This window comes from Mustela nivalis, assembly GCF_964662115.1.
Source record: "Mustela nivalis genome assembly, chromosome: 6".
Lineage (NCBI taxonomy): Eukaryota > Metazoa > Chordata > Mammalia > Carnivora > Mustelidae > Mustela > Mustela nivalis.
In genome coordinates this window covers 118399372-118421606 of record NC_139025.1, presented here as the reverse complement: position 1 = coordinate 118421606, position 22235 = coordinate 118399372, and the positions used below count along the sequence as shown (strand labels likewise).

General features: G+C 35.7%; 1 protein-coding gene across 2 annotated transcripts in view; it reads right to left on the bottom strand.

The window, feature by feature from the left end:
- SCAPER (S-phase cyclin A associated protein in the ER) overlaps window positions 1-22235 on the bottom strand; it is a 524869-nt gene that overhangs the window by 421227 nt on the left and 81407 nt on the right. For both annotated transcript variants that reach the window (XM_082735980.1, XM_082735981.1), the window contains exons 7-8: window positions 18122-18238; window positions 13397-13557 (exon numbers count right to left, since the gene is read on the bottom strand). In XM_082735980.1, the coding sequence (XP_082592106.1) occupies window positions 13397-13557; window positions 18122-18238 (278 nt within the window). The remainder of the gene's footprint in view (window positions 1-13396; window positions 13558-18121; window positions 18239-22235) is intronic.

Below are 22235 nucleotides of genomic sequence, written 5' to 3'. Positions count from 1 at the left end.
TATTCTCAGTAAGAGTTTCCATATAATTAATGTTAGTTTTACCTTAAAAGTTTGAAAGAATTCACAATGAAGCCATCCTGACCAGGAATTTTTCTTTGTGAAAAAAATGTTTAATTATACACTCAGATTTCTAAAAAAAATACTTATTGAATCCCTTCCTGTTATGTAATTCCTGCTATAAAAGTTTGATTACATACTGTTTTTCAAGAAATTTGTCATTTTCTTCTGTTTCTAAATTTAGCCTAAAATATTGTTCATAATATCCTATTACCTTCTCAATATCTGTGTGATCTCCACTCGTGCCCTTATCTCATACATGGTATTATGTCTTGTCTCCTCTTTTTCCATAATCAGTATTAGAAGTCTATTAATTTTATTAGCCTATTCAAAGAATAACCTTTTGGTCTGCTGATTTTCTCATTTCTCATCTCTACCTTCTCCTTCTTTCTTATGTTCCTTGGGTTAAATTTGCTCCTTTCTAATTTCCACAGATAGGTTTTCTTCTTTTCTAATATATGAAATTGAGGCTAGAAATTTTCCTCAAAGCACAGCATTACCTTAAACCCACAAGATTTTAAATGTTACTTTTCACTGAATTCCCACTTTATACTTTTCATTATGATTTCTTCTCTGACTCATGGATTATTCAGAAATATATTCCAAAATTCCAAAAATTTGAGAATTAAACGGCTATCTTTTTAAATGGATTTCTAACTTAATTCTACAGTATTCAAGAAGACAAATGAGTTCAATCATCTAAAATTTTATGAAATTTAATGGCTCGGCATGTGTCAAGTCTGGTAAATATTCCATGTATACTTGAATATATATTTGGACTTACAAGACAAAGTAGGCTATATCAAAATTAACCTTCTTCGTGCCAAACACAACTATAAAAGCTAGACAACTACATAACTGAACTGTCTAAAGGCATTGGAAAGCAATCACGATAGGCAAGATTTGAGGAACTACCATTCCTGAGAAAAGGGAAGGACAAGATGAGATCCACATTGACCCTAGAATCTTTTCCTGAAGACATTTCAAATTCAGGGGGAAGTGAGTCCTAGCTGAAACCAGCAGTCATGTCTGGCTGAAACAAATACTGGAGTTCAATGAGTCTAAAATAACTGAGACTTCAGGAGCAAAAGTCTTGGAAAGGCAGGAACTGTATTTAACCTTCCCTTAGGAGTCTGACAACTACTACGCTTTGCACATACACACCAAGACTCCAAAATACCCAGAAAAAGAAGCAGCTGGAATGCTAATGAACTAAGCAGATACTATATCAACTATAGAGTGGTAAGGAATTCAGGAATGTAGTAGTCTTGGCAAACACCCCAGATTTTCAGTTAAGACTCAAAAGGAATAAGGACAAAACTGAAACACATCAACTTTAATAAAACCTCAAACCAAACCTTCAAGGATTAAGGTAAACTCCCTAAGCTCTATCTTCTTCCCAAAAGAAAAACAACAATATTTTTGAAAACAGCCTCTATAATTTTAAATACACCACGTTAAACATTCAATTAAATCTTGTGAGGCACATTTAAAAAATAAGGTTCAAATACCTGAGAACTCCCCAAATATGTTTTTAAAGTAACAAACCCACAGGTAGTTCAGATATTTGAATTTTTAATTTTCAGACACAGACTTTTCAAAGTAGCTATTATTAATATATTTAAGATAATATGGATTAGACATACAGAATAGAGGACCAGTGGACTAGAAAACATGTCAGTAAAAAGTTTCCAGGTTGAAGGATCAAAAGAAAAAGGAAAAGAATAGCATATTTGTTTAAAAAAAAAGCTTATTTGTTAGACATATCAATTATATCAGGTTCATTAATCACATTGTTTAGATACCCTGGGTTTTTTTGTTTGTTTGTTTACTTGTACTGTCAGTGTTGAGACAGTTATTTTAAAAGCTCATAGAGTGAGTATACATTTTTCCATTTTTCCTTTCAATTATGTTAGCTTTTGCTTTATATGTTTTAAAGATGTGTTACCACACAAAACAGGCAAACATATCAAAAAGTGGGAAGAAGATATGAACAGACACTTCTCCCATCGAGACATACAAATGGCTATCAGACACATGAAAAAATGTTCATCATCATTAGCCATCAGGGAGATTCAAATTAAAACCACATTGAGATATCACCTTACACCAGTTAGAATGGCCAAAATTAACAAAACAGGAAACAACATGTGTTGGAGAGGATGTGGAGAAAGGGGAACCCTCTTCCACTGTTGGTGGGAATGCAAGTTGGTACAGCCTCTTTGGAGAACAGTGTGGAGATTCCTCAAGAAATTAAAAATAGAACTTCTCTATGACCCTGCAATTGCACTCCTGGGTATTTACCCCAAAGATACAGATGTCCTGAAAAGAAGGGCCATCTGTACCTCAATGTTTATAGCAGCAATGGCCACGGTTGCCAAACTGTGGAAAGAACCAAGATGCCCTTCAACGGACGAATGGATAAGGAAGATGTGGTCCATATACACTATGGAGAATTATGCCTCCATCAGAAAGGACGAATACCCAACTTTTTTAGCAACATGGACGGGACTGGAAGAGATTATGCTGAGTGAAATGAGTCAAGCAGAGAGAGTCAATTATCATATGGTTTCAGTTATTTGTGGAGCATAACAAATATCATGGAGGACAAGGGGTGTTAGAGAGGAGAAGGAAGTTGGGGGAAATTGGAAGGATAGGGGAATCATGAGAGACTATGGACTCTGAAAAACAATCTGAGGGGTTTGAAGTGGTGGGGGGGGGTTGGGGTACCAGGTGGTGGGTATTATAGAGGGCACGGATTGCATGGTGCACTGGGTGTGGTGAAAAAATAATGAATACTGTTTTTCTGAAAATAAATTGAAAAAATTAAAAAAAAAAAAAGATGTGTTACATTAAGAATTATTTTCCAGGGGCGCCTGGGTGGCTCAGTGGGTTAAAGCCTCTGCCTTCGGCTCAGGTCATGATCCCAGAGTCCTTGGATCGAGCCCTGCATCAGGCTCTCTGCTTGGCGGGGAGCCTGCTTCCCTTCCTCTCTCTCTGCCTGCCTCTCTGCCTACCTGTGATCTCTGTCTGTCAAATAAATAAAATCTAAAAGAAAGAAATAGTTACCATTTAAAAAAAAGGGGGGGGGGGCGCCTGGGTGGCTCAGTGGGTTAAGCCGCTGCCTTCGGCTCAGGTCATGATCTCAGGGTCCTGGGATCGAGTCCCACATCGGGCTCTCTGCTCAGCAGGGAGCCAGCTTCCTCCTCTCTCTCTGCCTGTCTCTCTGCCTACTTGTGATCTCTCTCTGTCAAATAAATAAATAAAATCTTAAAAATAAATAAAAATAAAATTAAAAAAAAGAATTATTTTCCAATTCTGTTAAAATACTCCTTTAAAAACTAAAAAACAATTTCTCTTTAAAATGTTTCTTGGCTACTGTAACTATTTTGTCTGGTAATAAAGCAATACCGCCTTTGATTTGAATAAGACATGTACAGAATATCTTTTCCCATCTTCTTTTGATTTTTCTGTTTTCAAATTGAAGGTATATCACTTTAAGTTTAACACACTTGGGCATTATTTCTAATGCAATTATAATTTCAAAAATTTAATATTTAGACCATTTGCCTTTAGTGGACTTCTAAAGAAAGCTGGGAAAGAAATCTTTATATCAAACTAGATTTTAAACCAAAGAGTGCAATAAGACAGGAAAAAAGACACTAATATCATAATAAAAGGGTTTCTCCAACAAGAAGATCTAACAATTGTAAATATTCATGCCCCTATATTGGGAGCAGCCAATTATATACATCAGTTAATAACAAAATTAAAGAAACACATGGATAATAAGACAGTAATAGTAGGGGACGTTAACGCTCCACTCACAGCAATGGACAGTCTATCTATGCAAACCAACAAGGAAAAAGGGCAATGATGACCCACTGGACCAGGTGGACTTCACAGATGTATTCAGAGCATTCAATCCTAAAGCAACAAAATACACATCCTTCTTGAGTGCACATAGAACATTCTCTAGAACATATCACATACTGGGTCACAAGTCAGGTCTCAACCAGTAAAACTGGGATTACTCCCTGCATACTTTCAGACCACAATGCTTTAAAACTTGAACACAATTATAAGAGAAAATTTGGAAGGAACACAAATACCTGGAGGTTAAAAAGCATCCTATGAATGGATCAACCAGGAAATTAAAGAATTTTAAAAAATTATGGGGAAATAAAAATAAAAACACAACTGCTCAGAATCTTGGGGATGCATTGAAGGCAGTCCTAAGAGGCAAATACAGAGCAATACAAGCCTTTCCCAAGAAACAAGAAAAGACTAAAATACACAAGCTAACCTTCACCCAATGGAGGTGGAAAAACAACAGCAAATAACACACACACCCAGCAAAATAAGAGAAATAATACAGATTAGAGTAGAAAACAATGAAATAGAAATTTAAAAAACAAACAGTGGAACAGATAAACAAAACTAGGAGCTGGTTCTATGAAAGAATAAACAAGACTGATAAATCCCTAGCCTAACTTACCAAAAAGAAAAGTGAAAGGACCCTTTTCTTCAATCATGAATGAAAGAAGGGAGGTCACAACCAACACTTCAAAAATACAAACAATTATAAGAACATATTATGAGTCACTGTATACCAACAAATTAGGCAATCTGGAAGAAATGGATGCATTTCTAGAAACTTATAAACTACCAAAACTGAAAGAAATAGAAAACCTGAACAGACCTATAAAGAAATGGAAGAAATGGAAGCAGTAATCAAAAATCTACCAACAAACAAGAGTCTAGGACCAGATGGCCTTCCAGCAGAATTCTACCAAACATTTAAAGAATAATTAATCTATTCTGAAGCTGTTTCAAAAAGTAGAAATGGAAGGGAAACTCCCAAACACATTTTATGAGGTCAGCATTACCTTGATCCCAAAACCAAAGACTTGGTCAAAAAGGAGAATTACAGACCAATATCCCTGATGAACATGGATGCAAAAATTCTCACCAAGATCCTGGCCAATATGATCCAACATTATATTTAAACAACATTACATTATTCACCATGACCAAGTGGGATTTATTCCTGGGCTGCAAGGGTAGTTCAACATCTCCATGGATTGGAAGAACAAATATTATTAAAATGTCTTTGCTACCTAGAGCAATCTATACAATCAATGCAATCCCTATCAAAATACCATCAACATTTTTCAAAGAGCTGGAATAAATAACCCTAAAATCTGTATGGAACCAGAAAGACCCCGAACAGACAAAAGAATGTTAAAAAGGAAAACTGAAGCTGGTGGCATCACAATTCCAGACTTTAAGCTATATTACAAAGCTGGAATCATCAAGACAGTATATAGTACTGGCACAAAAACAGATGCACGGGTCAACAGAACAGAATAGAGACCCCAGAAATGGACCCTCAACTTACGGCCAATTAATCTTCAACAAATCAAGAAAGAATATCCACTGGATAAAAAACAGTCTCTTCAACAAATGGTTTTGGGAAAACTGGACAGCCACGTGCAGAAGAATGAAACTGCACCATTTCCTTACACCATACACAAAAACAGATTCAAAATGAAGGATGAAAGACCTCAATGTGAGGCAGGAATCCATCCAAATCCTAGAGAAGAACACAGGCAGCAACCTCTTTGACCTCAACCACAGCAACTTTTTGCTAGACATGCCCCCCCCCAAAACCAAAAATTAACTATTAGGACTTTATCAAGATGAAAAGCTTTTGCATAGCAAAGGAAATATTCAACAAAACCAAAGACAACCAAAAAAATGGAAGAAGATATTTGCAAATGACATATCAGATAAAGGGCTAGTATCCAAAATCTATAAAGAACTTATTGACTCAACCCCCAAAGAACCAATAATCCAGTCAAGAAATGGGCAGGAGACATGAACAGATGTTTCTCCAAAAAAGACATGCAAATAGCCAACAGACACACAAAAAATGCTCCATATCACTCAGCATCAGGGAAATACAAATCAAAACCACAATGACAGACCATCTCAAACCAATCTGAATGGCTAAAATTAAAAAGTCAGCTAACAAGAGATGTTGGCAAAAATGCAGAAAAAGGAGAACCCTCTTACAATCTTGGTGAGAATTCAAGCTGATACAACCACTCTGAAAAATAGTATGGAGGTTCCTCAAAAAGATAAAAATAGACCTACCCTATAACCCAACAACTGCACTACTACGTATTTACCCAAAAGATACAAACAGTGATTTGAAGGGGCACCTGTACCCCTTTTATAGAAGCAATATCCACAACAGCCAAACTATGGGAAGAGCCCAGATGTCCATCGACAGAAGGTGTGATACACACACACACACACACACACACACACACACATATACATACAGAGGAATACCACTCAGCCATCAAAACAATGAAATCTTAACTGTTTGCACTACGTGAAATAAGTCAATCAGAGAAAGGCAATTATGAGTTCAGTCATATATGGAATTTATAAAACAAAACAGAAGATCATAGGAGAAGAGAGGGAAAAATAAAACAATCTGAAATCAATGAAGAAGACAAACCATAAGAGACTCTTAACTATAAGAAACAAACTAAGGGTTGCTGGAGGGGGATGTGGAATGGGGTAGCTGTGTGATGGGAATAAAGGAGGGCACTTGATGGAATGAGCACGGAGTGTTATATGCAACTGATGAATCACTAAATTCTACCTCTGAAACTAATAATATACTATATATTAATTAATTGAATTTAAATAAAATTAAATTAAAATTAAGAGACCATTTACCTTTAACTGAGGTTTTTGCATTTTGCATTTTATAATTCGGTTTTGATTTGTCTCATCTGTTTTATAATATCTAGTACAAGTCAGAATTTTTGTAACTTCAAAAAAACGCAAGGATCCTAAATATAATCTCCATTTATTCTTCTCCTGTCTTTTGGAATATTGTCAGAAATTCTCATTTTGTATGTATTTCAAGCACAGTCAATACTAAACATTTAATGTGCTCCATGTGTTTACTCCTCCTGGTGTTCTTCATTTCTTTATGCATTCCTGGGTTTCAATTTGGGATCTTCTTCCATTATCCTGAAAAATTCTTGTGGTACTTCTTTTAGTGTAATTCTACTGATTTCAAGTTCTCTCAACTTTTATTTATCTGTAATTCACTTTCTTGCTTGATATAAAATACTATTTGCCAATTATTTTCTTTCAGCCTCAGATGTCATCATCTGGCTTCCATCACCTATCAACTTACTCTTACTCCTTTGAAAGTATAGTTAACCTTAGGACAACATGAGTTTAAACTGTGTAGGTCTGCTTGTATATGGATTTCTTTCGATACAGTACTTTAAGTGTATCTGTTCCTGGGATTTTCTTCATAAACATTTTTTCTCTAGCTTCCTTTACTATAAGAATATGGTATATAATACATAAAGCATACAAAATATGTGTTGACTGTTTATGTTGTCAGTAAGGCTTGTAATCAATAATAGGCTATTAGTTAAGTTTGGGGGAGACAAAGGTTATACAGGGATTTTCGAGTATTGTTCAGGGTCATCTGAAATCTTTTATTTATTTATTTACTTTTTTACTCTACTAGTAAAGATTTATTCTCTGATTTGTGGTATTTTTATTATATTACATCTAAATGAGATATGTTTTCTTTTTTTCCTTCTTGGAGTTCACAGTGCTTCTAAAATATGAGACTGATATTTTAATGGTTTGGGGAAATATTTAGGGATTATCTCTTCAAACATTACTTTTATACCATTCACTCAACCCCTTCACAGACTCAACTTATAGGTATGCTTCTTCTGTGCTTCTCCGCATTTTCCTGTTTCTTCTTTCTCCATTTAAATAGTCTAAATATTTGCTACTGCACTTAGAATTAATTCAATCCCAATGCTCCTAAATTCTAAAACTCTTTTTGATGTGTGCAAATACATCAGATATTTTAAAAATTTCATTTATTCCTATCTTCCAGAGCCCTGTAACCATCAAAAATCTGGACTGGTTGCTCCCTAGACCTGGAACAGTTATCATACGGGGATCACCACCATACAGTATGACCTTTGCCTCTCTTCTGGGATGGCATCCTCCAGTAGCGAATAGATCCATGGAGGCAAAAAAAAAAAAAATTCTGAGATCTTGCATGAATGAAAATATCTTCAGCCAGCTTTCACATTTAATAGATAATTTGGCTGAGCATAGAATTTTACATTATAAATAATTTTCCTTCAGAATTCTGAAAACTTTGCTCAATTATCTTGTGGCTTCTAGGCACAATTTAGCAGAAGCAGATGCCATTCTGATTCCTGGTCATCTGTATCTAAAATGACTATGTTATCTAATTTTAAGACTCTCATCATCTGTAGTATTCATAAATTTCCTAACATGTTTTGGTGTCAATCTGTTTTCATCCACTGAAGTGGGCACTTAATGAGCCCTTTTGGTCTAGAAACTTATATCCTCTGTTAAAGGAAATCTCCTTTAATTATCTAATTTCATGATTCTCTCCTTCTGCTTTCTAAAATTCATGTTACTCAAATGGTGGATAATTCCATTATCTATTTTTATATAGCAAACCCAAAACCTAGCATCTTTTATTTATTTACTTATTTTTATTTTTTCATTAACATATAATGTATTATTTGTTCCAGGGGATAACCATGGTCTGTGATTCATCAGTATTACACAATTCACAGCACACATCATATCACATAACCTCCCCAATGTCCATCCCCCAGCCACTCCATTCCTGCCACCCCCCCTCCCCTCCAGCAACCCTATTTGTTTCCTGAGATTAAAAGTCTCCCTCTCTGGTTTCATCTTGTTTCGTTCTTCCCTCCCTTCCCCTATGATCCTCTGTTTTGTTTCTCGAATTCCTCATATCAGTGAGATCATAAGATAATTGTCTTTCTCTGATCGACTTATTTCGCTTATCAAAATACCCTCTAGTTCCATCCATGTCATTGCAAATGGCAAGATTTCAGCGGGGGTTGATGGCTGCATAGTATTCCATTGTATCTTCTTTATCCATTCATCTGTTGATGGACATCTAGGCTCTTTCCATAGTTTGGCTATTCTGGACACTGCTGCTATAAACATTTGGGTACACATGCCCCTCCAGAAACACTGTGTTATGTCCATGCAATTCTTTGAGTAAGAAATCTGAGGAGTGCTCAGTGGAGGGAGGTTTCATCTACACATGATTATCAGCTAGAGTGGCTCACCTAAGGCCAGACTGTTCATGATGTCTTCACTACATGCCTAAAGTCTTGGCACCATTGTTGGCTGAGATAGCTAGGTTCTCCTTCTCATGGCCTCTTTCTCCTCACATAGTCCCTTATTATTCAACAGCCTATGTTGGACTTCTTTACATTGCAGCTGGCTTCCAACATGGAAAAAATGGAAGCTGCAAGGCCTCATACAGGCTAGACTAGGAATCTACCGATCACTCTTGTCATGTTCTACTGATCATATCAATTCATAGGGCAAACCAAAAATTCATGGGGAGGAAAAAAAGACTCTACCACTTGACAATCAAACTGGCATGCATGCACAAGAATGGAAGAAATTGTTGACACCCATCTTTGCATACAATCTACCATAGTTCACAACGTGGCTTCAGATTGCCCAAGTCCCCTAAGAAGAGCAGATAGTCATCCAATTACAGTATCAACTTCATAATATCACAAGTCCAATATCTCATGATCTATACTGGATCTTGATTTGCTCCACAGGTGTGAATTCTCTTGGTCTGCAAACCTGGTAGCTCAATGGGAGAAGAGGGCTTGAAGCAGAAACAAGGAAGAGGCATCTCAACATTATCTTTACAGTCTTCCACTTAATCTGCTTATTATCAGTCATTACTCCCAACTTTCCAATGTGCCTGGTATCCTCCAGGTAAGACACCATCTCTTTTACCATCCATATAGAATAAACCTCCAATATTCTTCTGGGGTGAGGGAAATACTGTCATCCTACTATTCAGAGTTGAGGGCAAACAGGGAGAAATTTGGGATGACTACATATAATCCCTACCTTTATCCTCACTTCCAGAGACAACTGTTCCCAATTTTTTAACCTCTGGGGAGTTCTGTGGAACAAACTGGATTGCTTTACAGTTTTGCCCACTCTCTGAGTTTAGGACTCAGCTAACTCACTCTAATGTCTGGTCTACTTTCCAGCTTCCAAAAACTTGTCTGTAACTCTTATCTCTTTTTCCTTAAGTCCTATTTTTCAATCCTTTTATATCATTTTAGCTGAGTTTAGGAAAGACAGTAAATGTATGTGCTCCAACTGTCACCTTTAACAAAAATCATTTTTATAGGCTATCATTACAAACTTCAATACTAGAGCTAGTGCTATTATAAATTACTTATGATATAAACCATAATTCATGTTCATAAAAGTACATCAAAACCCCAAAACTGGAAATCAAAGTAGTCAAGAACAAAATTTCCTGATATATGCACATGGATACTTTTAAGCCTAGTTATAATCAAGACCTATCATTTCATCTCAACCAAATGAGTCACACTCATAAATAATCTGAGAGTAATGCTTTAAACAAAACCATGATATACTTTAATACCATGATTCCTTTAAGGTATTTTTTTGCAATTAGATTTAACACATTTTTCTCAGACTCTTTCACAATACAGAAACTAAACTTGGTTCCACATTCTCTTACCTTCTCCTAAGAGAAAAAACTCACAACTACTCTCAATTTTGGCAGCATAGACTACTACTACTAGTCTATATAGAGAAACCAAGGGCAATATACTAGGTAAGACTAAGGAGTATTATTTAAAATAAGCAAACATGACTTACTGAGGCCAAAATGGAAAAAAGAATATCTGTAATGTAAAGATGGCAAGGCATTTGTTATGTCCAATAAAACATTTCTTTTTGAACGAACACACTCTAAAGGGATCTTTCATCAAAGAAAAAGAAAGCAGTACTCTCAGTGTGCTCCTTAATTCATAACGTAAATTCACTGTAATAATTCTAAAATCCAAGGCTCAGTAGAAGTATAAGAAATTCACTTGGGGGGGATGGAAGCAGCCCCCAGTAATAAAGTGTGGCCCCTGGGGTCCCACAGCCTCCCAACCACTGTAGTAACAGATGGAGTGGGAGGGCCTGGCAGAGTTCTCAAAGCCAGCCTCCAGGGCATGGACACCTACCTCACCAAGGGGCCCGGCTCAAGGTGTCCACTGCTCTGGTCCTCTGACCCATGGGCCTGAAGCAAAAACATGCCTGGAGACTGCCCACTGGCTCTTCTCTCTCTCCTCCCCTCAGCCTCTCTGCACTACCCCGGGCTAAAGGCAGGCGAACCAAGGCTCCAAGAGCAATGGTTTGATCTCCCACTACAAGTGAAGAATTCATCTTGGTTTTGGAATAGGCTTTCCTTATGGTTTGTATTTCAAGGACACTTAAAAGAGAGAAATCGCATAGCTCACCTACTGCCAGCTTGGCAGCATAACTTTTAGGAGTCAAGAATGAACACTGGGTTATTTCCTAAGATTGAGCCTTTAAAGTCCAATTGGATGCTGCATAGCCATGTGCACACTTGAACAAGAAAATGATGTCCCATCAAGATCTCCCTCTTCTACTAAATCAACTGCAGTGGTTGGAAGAATGGACCCCCTATCTGACCAAACTCAGCCAGACAAATTAAATCAGTCTTTTAGAGCAAGAAGTAAAGCTGTTGCAAGGGTTGCCTAATCAATTTCTGCTTGTACCACCACTGAGCAGTCCCCTCCATATATATAACATATATATATATGATATAAATATATAACATATATAATTGTAAAATTGCCACCTATATGTAGGTGGTGCCTACAAGGGTACCTGGCTAAGACTGTGAATGAAAGCTGAAATCCTTCCAGGCTCCACTCACCAAGCCAAGTTAATTGGTGTAAGGCTGTGTCTACTCAGACGATGTGGCTCCTTTTTCTAAACTGTACCAAGGTATCCTGTATGGGCTAAATGCTGTTCTGACCATCCTACTACCATATCCCTCTTCTACCCAGGATTATATTCCTTACCTCAGATGGACTAAAGATGCTCATGAACAGATTAGGCTTATAGTAAAAGGTGAAATATTTGACCCAAAATAAAATTAATTCCAGAGGTAAACTCAAAATATTACTACAGATATGAATTATATTTGTATTTTTATACATATAAATATACAGTTACGTGGATACACATTTCTATATATCAGAAGTTAGCACAACTTAAACTTAGCAAATGTGTACAATTAAAAAAAATTCACTCTGGATTTCTATATAAAAATACTTTATGAAAGAAAAGAATTTTTTTTTTAACATTAGATAATCAGTTTTGGCTTTTTATATTCTAAGTTCAGACAATTTTGAGCTAAGAGAGAAAAGGTAATGTCTATGTTCCAAAAGAGATTCTGGTTAGATCTGATATGTTCTCATTTTCATTACTTCTCTTTTTGATTATAAGAATCCCACTCCCTAGTGAGACTGCTCACTAGGGTACCGATCATGGTTAGTTGCTTCCTCTTGGTCCCCATCCTCCCCATTGTAGCAACAAATTTTATCTTCCCAAATCAAGGCTGATACTATTTAATGTCCACTTAAAATTCCTTCCTATGACCTCTGCTTCTCCACTGTATACTCTAGGTTTTACCATTGTTGTCAAAGTCCATGAAGGAAATTCTTATGGAATAAACAGGCCCTTGGAATAATAGCCCTATTTATTTGTGCTCCATAGTTATTTTCATGGTATAGAAAACCAATGTGTAAGCAAAGATAAACTGAGTATGATTTTAGTGCCAAAATAATATTCAAATATAAATGAAATGAAATGGTGACATGCTACTTAAAAGTGTACACTGCCTAGAGAATGAATTAGTAGTCAATTTTTTTCTATTTTAAGTCAAAAAAGAGTTATAAAGATTTCATAAATGAATTGACGAAAGAATGATTATCTTAAAGTTTACACAGGGCAACCCTGAGATTAGAATGATCTGCATAAGCTTTCATACAGTTTTTAAGATTACTTTATTAAGATTATTTTAAGGCAAATTAATATCACATGAATGATGCAAAAAGATAAATATGTAATGTTATTAGCATCAGTTTCAGGTAAAATATATAGAACTCCATATGCTTCTACCTGTCTACTATATAAAAAGATTGATTCAAAGTCATTTGCCATTTTGGGACCACTCAGTCAGTTAAGTATCTGACTCTTGATTTCAGCTCAGGTCATGATTGCAGGGTTATAAGATCAAGCCTGCTTCCGGATCCATGCTGGGCATGGAGCCTGCTTAAGAAACTCTCTCTCTTCATGAAAAAAACAAAAACAAAAAAGCAAAGTCACTTGCCATTTTTGCGAGAAGTCTTCTGCACAGTCATTGGTGGGCATGATTGAGCAGAAACTACATCTGAAGCAGCAGGAGAGCCGGTATGATGAGCCTTCACTTTGTCAGCCCAACTAACACCTGTAGGAGCCAGACGGGGAGCAGCCACTGTGCCAGGCGAACCCCTATGGAGAAAATTCTGCATTAATAAATCAAATATAAAAGCTAAAATTTTTAAAATTTAAATATATACTTAGTATTATTTTGGGTCTCTTTTTCTGATTTTTCTTTACTATTTCCTTCCTCTACTAAATTTCAGCTAAGTATCTTTTTTTTCCAGTTCCTTATAGTTTAATTTATTTGTTTTAATTATTTTTTTAATACAAGCATTTATAGACTAAATTTCACTCTAACATCTGCTTTTGCCACATCCCATAGGTTTTTGGAACATTGTATTTTCTTTTTCTTTGAGACATATTTTGATTAGCCACTTGATTTCTTACTTGGTCCACTGCTTATGCAGCAGTGTGTTGTTTAATATTTACATATTGAATATTTAATATTTACATTGTAAAAAATTTAAAAATTTGAAAAAAATTTAAAAGTGAAAAATACCATGAAATATTATGCAGCCAATAAGAACAAATGCAATATGCATGATTAAAAAAAAAAAAAGAACTTGGGCTATTTCCAAATAAAAAAAGCGATATAACATATTATTCCCCACTCATTTGGTTATATGTCACATTTCTATCACTGTTATTTACATCTTGTTTATTTAAATGAAATTTAGCACAGTTCAAAATTATTTCAACTTCCCCCCAAAAAAGTTGAAATCTTAAATATATACTTAATACATTTAAGTTCTAAATAAATTGGGTGTGTATATCCACATATATGGAGTACCATACAACCAGAGAAACTGAAGTCAAATACAGTCATAAATTTATGTTGGTCTAATACTTCATTAATCCAATATAGTACAACATATTGCATGGGAACAGGGATAATATAAAAGCCCTCATTAATTTGGTTTAAAAGAAAATTTCAGTTAAATGGAGGATCCTTATAAAATACATATTTTATTTCAATTTAGGCATTTATTTTATTTCGATTTAAAAACTCCTATCTTTAAATAATATAAATGTGCATTAACTTGTCAATCTATTGACAGAGATACTATCAAAACAGGCTTTCTCTTTGTGTACATTTCTTACATGAACCATGACCACAAGTATAATGCCTCATTGGCAATATCCAATTTCAGTCTCTTTAAAATGAAGTGAGAATTTAGTAACACCTCTTAAACATTCTAAGTGAATAATGCTCCTCAACTTTAACAATATTTTCCCCAATCTTTTGACAGCAAAACTTTAATAGTTCACCTTTATCAAAGCTTTCTGAGAACTTTAAGTTTTCACAGAAACAATGACTCTTTCTGTATCATACTTAACCATTTTATTTAATATTTAAATTGTGAGTTAAAATAACGAAGAAACTTAAATAAGCAAGTTTAGTTTACTATATATTCTGAGTAAACATTTAACTCAACCAGTAGGAGAAAAGTGAGTAGATAATTTAAAAGTAGACTATGAACCACAATTTTTCAGCACACAGAAAAAAACAGGTTTTACATTGATAATAAAGAGTGCCATTTAATCCAACAATATGATTATATGGAGATCAGTACAAGAACTTTTACCATGCATGCATTAAAGGCTTCCAATGTTAAAAGAAAACATGCATTATACAACATTCTGAGCCACAGACCAATGGAATACATAATATAAGTACATCCCTTAAAATGGTGCTTGAATATACAATTATTTGGTTTTGTTTGCTTATATACCTTTCTCCTATTCCATTAAAATACAATTACTCTAAGTTTCCAAAATCCATTAACTTTCACCTGAGGCAATACTATTCAATAATCTCAGCTGAAAGCAAAAATTTGGTTCTGCCTAGCAACCTTAATAAGCTTTTACTAAATGCCAGGTACAATCTTAAGTGCTTGGGATATAGAAGATATGACAAGAATTTGTGTTAAAGATCCTAGCATGAGTACAAAAAAGAAACATTAAAAAGGTTGTACTACATGGCAAATGTAATAATAACACAAGTAGATGCAAGGCTCAGCAGTAACAAGAGATGAAGATGACAGTGACATGGTTGGAGTGAGGATAAAAAGCAATTAAGAAAGGTTAGGTTTTAACAGAGGAAAGAGAACTGACAGAGCAAACTATTTACCACCCCTCTATTACACATCCAGTATTAAGAGTCACTCTAAAGAATTAAGAGTCCAAACAAAACTGTCTTAAAAAACAGATTTCCCCAGGAACATTAAAGAAAAACAATAGTGAGGACTGTTTAACAAGCTGCCAAAAGTTGCTGTAACACTTGGGGCAAACAAGGGCCTAAACAAAAAACCTTTAAAGGAAAATCTGGAGAATGGAATGGCCACAGGGGGCTTTGAAAAGCTCCTAAATGCTCCTGAAAATCAAGACGGCCACATATAAAAGTCAGGGTTCAGTGCATGCCCCAGAAAGATCTGAGAAGGCCCTAACACCTCACTTCTAACTAATCTTGAAGCTGTGAGGAGGCAGGAAGTGAATTCTAGAGCACTGAAGGTAGGTACAACGTATACACAGAACTAGGAAACTTCTGTCAAATCAAGTAGAAACTTTAGTGACTACACATGACAAAGAAAACAGACTGCAGAAAACTAGTTCAATAGTGTTGGGGTGTTTTTTTTTTTAAGATTTTATTTATTTATTTGAGAGAGAGAGACAGTGAGAGAGAGCATGAGCGAGGAGAAGGTCAGAAAGAAAAGCAGACTCCCCATGGAGCTGGGAGCCCGATGTGGGATTTGATCCTGGGACTCCAGGATCATGACCTGAGCCGAAGGCAGTCGTCCAACCAACTGAGCCACCCAGGCGTCCCAAGTTCAATAGTGTTTTTGAACAGTAACAATATTACCACCACAAAGCAGCCACAACAACAAATCCTGAAGAGGTAGCAATCTCCAAAGCTGCCAAACTACTTAAAATATTCAGTTTCAACAACAACAGAAAGTCACATGACATGCAAATAAACAGGAAGATATGACACATTCATACACAAAATAAAAGAACAGTAACTGAAACTGTCCTCAAGGAAACCCAGACATTGGGCTTCCTAGACAGACTTTAAATCAGGTACTATAATTATCTTCAAAGGATACTAAAGAACAAAAGAAAATTGTGTCTAAAAACTAAAGTATGCAAACAATGTTTCACCAACTATAATATCAATAAAGAGAAAATAAATATAAAAAAGTACTACACAGATATTCTGAAGTTGAAAAATATTAGTAACTGTAATGAAAAATTCATCAGAGGGGCTCAACAGCAGATTTGAGCTAGTAAAATAAACAATCAGCAAACTTGAACACAATCAAGGACAATCTTGAGGACAATCGAGATTATCTGAGAAACAGAATGAAAAAAGAAAACAACAGAAAAACAGAACCTCCAAGACCTGTGCAACACCATCACAAATCCCAAATCGGTATAGAGGGATTCCCAGGAAAGAATATTTGCAGGATATTTGCAGAAATGGACAAAAACCTTCCAAATTTGATGAAAAACATTCATCTATTCATGCAAAAGGTTAAATGAACTCTAAATAGGATAAACTCAGAGACCTACATCACAATCAAACTATTCAAAGACAAAGATAAAATCATGAAAACAGCAAGAGAAAAGTGAGGCATCTCAAAATGGATCCCTAATAAGAATAACAGTTGCTTTCTCATCAGAAACCATGGGAGTCAGAAGAAAGTGAGAGGGGGTTCCTGGGTGACACAGTCAGTTAAGCATCCAACTCAGTTTCAGCTCAGCTCATGATCTCAGGGTTGTGAGACTGAGCCTCAAGTAAGGATCCATACTCAGCATGGAGTCTGCTTGAGATTCTCTCTTCCTCTGCCCCTCCTGCTCATTCTCTCTCTCCCTCTCTCAAATAAATAAATAAATCTTTAAAAAAATAAAAAGAACTTTTAAAAATTAAGAAGGAAGTAATAAGACATGTTCTAAGTCCTAAAAGAAAAAGACTTTCAACCAAGAATTCTATGTACTATGAAACTATCCTTCCAAAACCGAAGGACAAATTAAGATATTCTCAGAAAAACAAAAACCAAGAAAAACTGTCAGTAGCAGACCCGCCCAACAACACATCCTAAAGGGAGTCCTTCAGGCCAAAATGAGAGGACACTAGACAATAACTTGAATCTACATGAAGATATAAAGAACACTAGTAAAAGTAACTACACAGGTAAATACAAAAAATACATAAAAGTGTGTTTTGTTTATAACTTTTTTCTATCTAATTTAAAATATAACCACATAAAACAATAATTATAAAACTGCATTGATGCGATTACAATGCATAAAGATACAATTTTCATGACAGTAACACAGCTTATGATATATATTTAGATCTTTTGCTGTAAAAGAAATTGCTAATTCATGTTATGAATCATTTAGCATGACATATGTTTATGGGTTTTAATTTCTGGATCCTAACTATATTTGAATACATTACATTTCCTAAAAGCTAAATTTTAATCTCTTGGATTTTTTTTATTCAAAAAATTTCAAACACATAACAAACATATACATGGATTTTTTATAGTAGAATATCAGTTTATAATACTGTATTATCCACAGATAATAATTAACTGTAATCCAAGTCAGTTTTTTTAGTTCATCTCACCCAAAATTTAAGCTTCTTCGAGCATTTGATGTTACACTTATTCTATCTGTCGATGGACTTTGAATCACATGACGTCCTGGAGACATCTTCTTTACTTCCCAAGCCAAAGAAGTTGGTCTGTCAATTCAAATTATAGAAGACATTAAATTAACAGAGAATAAAAAGAAAAACCTAGTATTTTCCCTTTGTCGTTAATGGGTGAAAACATAACCAGGTCACAAATTTTCCCTAGAGTCACCAGAAAGTTTACCATATTACCCAATAAACCACACAGATGATGCATGGTCCAGGATTTTCTACACACTGCAGTACAGCAACATAACCCTATTTCTCTAAAAAAGCCATGGGTTTACAAAGACATGAGATATACTATTTACGTTTTAAAAGCCTCCACATACTCAGCTAAAAACATATTAAAAAGACAATTGTACTAAATCAGACTACTTATAAAAATCAACTTGTGTCTGCTGTCCTGGAAAACTGAGTTGCAGAACGGGACAGAAAAACAGTTTTGAGGGTTAAATGAAGAATACACAAGAAAATATGAAGTCCCCTTTCCTCTACATGAGAGTGGGAGCTTAAACATTTCCTTGCTCTTCACTGGAAAAGCTAACTTCTTCACTGGCCCCACAACTTTGAAAGGATGCACAGGGTTTACTAAACTGTTTTCCAGGAATATTTGAGTGGCTCAGTCAGTTTAAGCATCTGCCTTCCCTCAGGTCATGATCCCAGGTTCCTGCTATTGAGTCCCACATCAGGTTCCTGGCTTAGCAGAGAGCCTGCTTCTCCCTGTACGTGCTTGTGCTCTTTCTCTCACTCTTTCTCTCTTTCTAACAAATAAATAAAATCCTTAAAAATAAATAAATAAATAAATAAATCAACTGTTTTCCTCTAGTAGCGTTTCCTGTATTTCTAATGGCCTCAGCACAACCCTCCATAACTCCCCAGAATCTCCTTCCCTCTTACCTTCCATTCAATCTAGTGGTTGTGATTTTTTTCTCACATTAAAAAGTAGTATTTGATGGGGCACCTGCATGGCTCAGCTGGTTTATTTGACTCATGATTTCAGTTCAGGTCATGATCTCAGGGTTGTGAGATCAAGCCCTACATAGGCTCCATGCTGGGCATTGAGCCTACTTGAGATTCTCTCTCCCCCTCTCTCTCTGCTCCTCCCCAACCTCTATCTTTCTCTACCTCTCTCTAAAAAAAAAAAGTGGTATTTGTCATTAGAAAACAAGAAATTAAGATAAAAGATTATCCAAATAAAGTCTAAATTAATTGTCAAATCACCTTTCGGAAAGCTTCTAACAAATTGCACCTCTACTAGATGAAAAGTGCCCATTTCCCTTGAACATTGCCAACAGTTAGGATCTTGTTTTAGAAATTTCAGTGGCTTATGAAAGAGATGGCATTGCTTGCAAAGTAAAAAAATTACTACCTGACACTTTATAGGAAGAGTTTGCTTACTCCTATGCTAGAGTTTTGGTCTTGTGAGTTTTCTTTTACTTTTTAAAATATTTTCTTATTGATTTATCTAGTTATTTGGCGGGGGAGAGCATGAGTGGTGGGACGGGCAGAGGGGAAGGGAGAGAGAGAATCTCTAAAGTCACGAGGTCTTTTTCTTATAAAAATTTCAATAATGGTGTGTGTTTTTTTAATTTTTTATTTTTTATAAACATGTATTTTTATCTCCAGGGGTACAGGTCTGTGAATCAGCACTCACCAAAGCACATACCCTCCCCAATGTCCATAACCCCACCCCCCCTTCTCCCAACCCCCCTCCCCCCAGCAACCCTCAGTTTGACAGAATGGGAGAAGATATTTGCAAACAACATATCAGATAAAGGACTAGTGTCCAAAATCTATAAAGAACTTAGCAAACTCAACACCCAAAGAACAAATAATCCAATCAAGAAATGGGCAGAGGACATGAACAGACATTTCTGCAAAGAAGACATCCAGATGGCCAACAGACACATGAAAAAGTGCTCCATATCACTCGGCATCAGGGAAATACAAATCAAAACCACAATAATGGTGTGTTTTTTAAAAAATTCATTAGCAAATTTTTTTTGTTTTTAAAAAAATCATATATTTTTATTATCATTACTAGTGAGGCTGATCTTTTTTTTTACTAGCCATTTAAATTTCTTCTTTGGGAGGGTGCCTGGGTGACTCAGTCATTTAAGTGTCTGACTCCTGATTTTGGCTCAGGTCATAATCTTGGGGTTCTGAGATCAAGCCTTCTGATGGCTCCATGCTCAGTGGGGAATCTGCTTCTCTCAATTTCCTTCTGCCCTGACCCTGCTTGTGCTCAACCTCTCTCTCAAATAAATAAATCTTAAAAAATATATAAAATAAAAAATAAATTTCTTCTTCGGGATTAGCATGTTGGTAACTTTTGTCATTTTATCCACTGGGATTTTCATCATTTTCTAATTTAGTACTATTACTACTATTACTACTACTACTACTACTACTACTATGGTTACATATCCTTTGGCAGAGATAACATAACTACTTAAAGTTTAATCTTTTATGCAGAAAGGCAAATTTTATTCCTATTAAATCAAGCCTATTAATACTTTCCTTTGTGGTTTCTGCCTTTGTCTTATAAAGTCCTTACCCACAATAAAAATATATAAATATTTATCTGTTTTCTTCTCTATGTACAACTGCACTTTTTACATTTGAATCTCAAATGAATTTTGATGCATGATTTGAAGAAAGTAAAATGGATAATGCCATCCTTAGGGAATTTAAGGTTGTTTTCTATAACTAGGAGCTGCCTCAAAAAGCAAAGAGCAGATATGCTGATAACCAGTTAAGATAAAAAGAGAAATCTCAGGTATACTTCTGAACCATGGTACCAGGACAGCATTCACCCTGGACTTGGCCTCAGAATCTTTCTTAATACTATCCTCAACATAGCCACTGCTACCTGACTGTAGTTTATAGGCAGGCAAAAAAAAAAAAAAAAAAAAAAAAAAATTAGTTCATTTGGTGGTGATATTTGTAGACCCTTTTGGACATAAGAAACAGAAACTCAAGTTGAATGTAAAAAGTAAAAGAGGGCTGCCTAGGTGGCTCAGTGGGTTAGGCCTCTGCCTTCGGCTCGGGTCATGGTCCTGGGGTACTGGAATCGAGCCCCGCATCAGGCTCTCTGCTCGGCAGGGAGCCTCTTTCCCCCTCTCTCTGCCTGCCGTTCTGCCTACTTGTGATCTCTGTTAAATAAATAAGTAAAATCTTAAAAAAAAAAAAAAAGAAAAAGAAGTTGAAGATTTACTCTAAGGATATAAACTATATAAAAGGTCAAGGACATCCAAGGTGGGGAGAAACTGGAATAAAGAATCATTAGGATTAGACCAAGAGGAAAGAAGCATAAAAGCAGCAATCTTAAACTCTCAAAGACCACATGATTTCCTTCATCCCTGATTCCCCTTGTATATCTATTCCATTTTCTTTGAACTTGCTTTCTTCTACTTATCTTCACAAGAACAATAGAGCCACCAATCTCTGATCAGCATGATGATCCCTTAACTTGGTTCAACCCAATGAAGGAATGTACCACCCCTAAATTTAATCACTTCTCAGAGATTAAGGGTGAAACTGCTTGGTACAAATGTGGACTAGGCCTGATCTACCCAGGGACTGTAGGTAAAGCAAGTAAAAACCGTATCAAAACTTGCTATTATGAGAGGAGAGATAAGTCAGTCAGAGAAAGACAAACATCATATGGTTTCATTCATCTGTGGAATTTAAGAAACAAAACAGATGAACATAGGGGAAGGGAAGGAAAAATAAAGTAAGATGAAAACTGAGAGGAAGGCAAACCATAAGAGATGCCAAACTCTAGGATACAAACTGAGGGCTGCTGGAGGGGAAGTAGACAGGGGGAAGGGATAACTGGGTGATGGGCATTAAGGAGGGCACTTGATATAATGAGCACTGGGTGTTGTATGCAACTGATGAATTACTAAATTCTACATTTGAACTTAAAAAGAAGAAAAGAAAAAAGGGGGGGGGGAGAAACAAAACAAAGGCTGGGGGAGACAAACCCCAAAACCGATTCTTTTTTTTTTTTTTTTTTTTAATTTTATTTATTTATTTGACA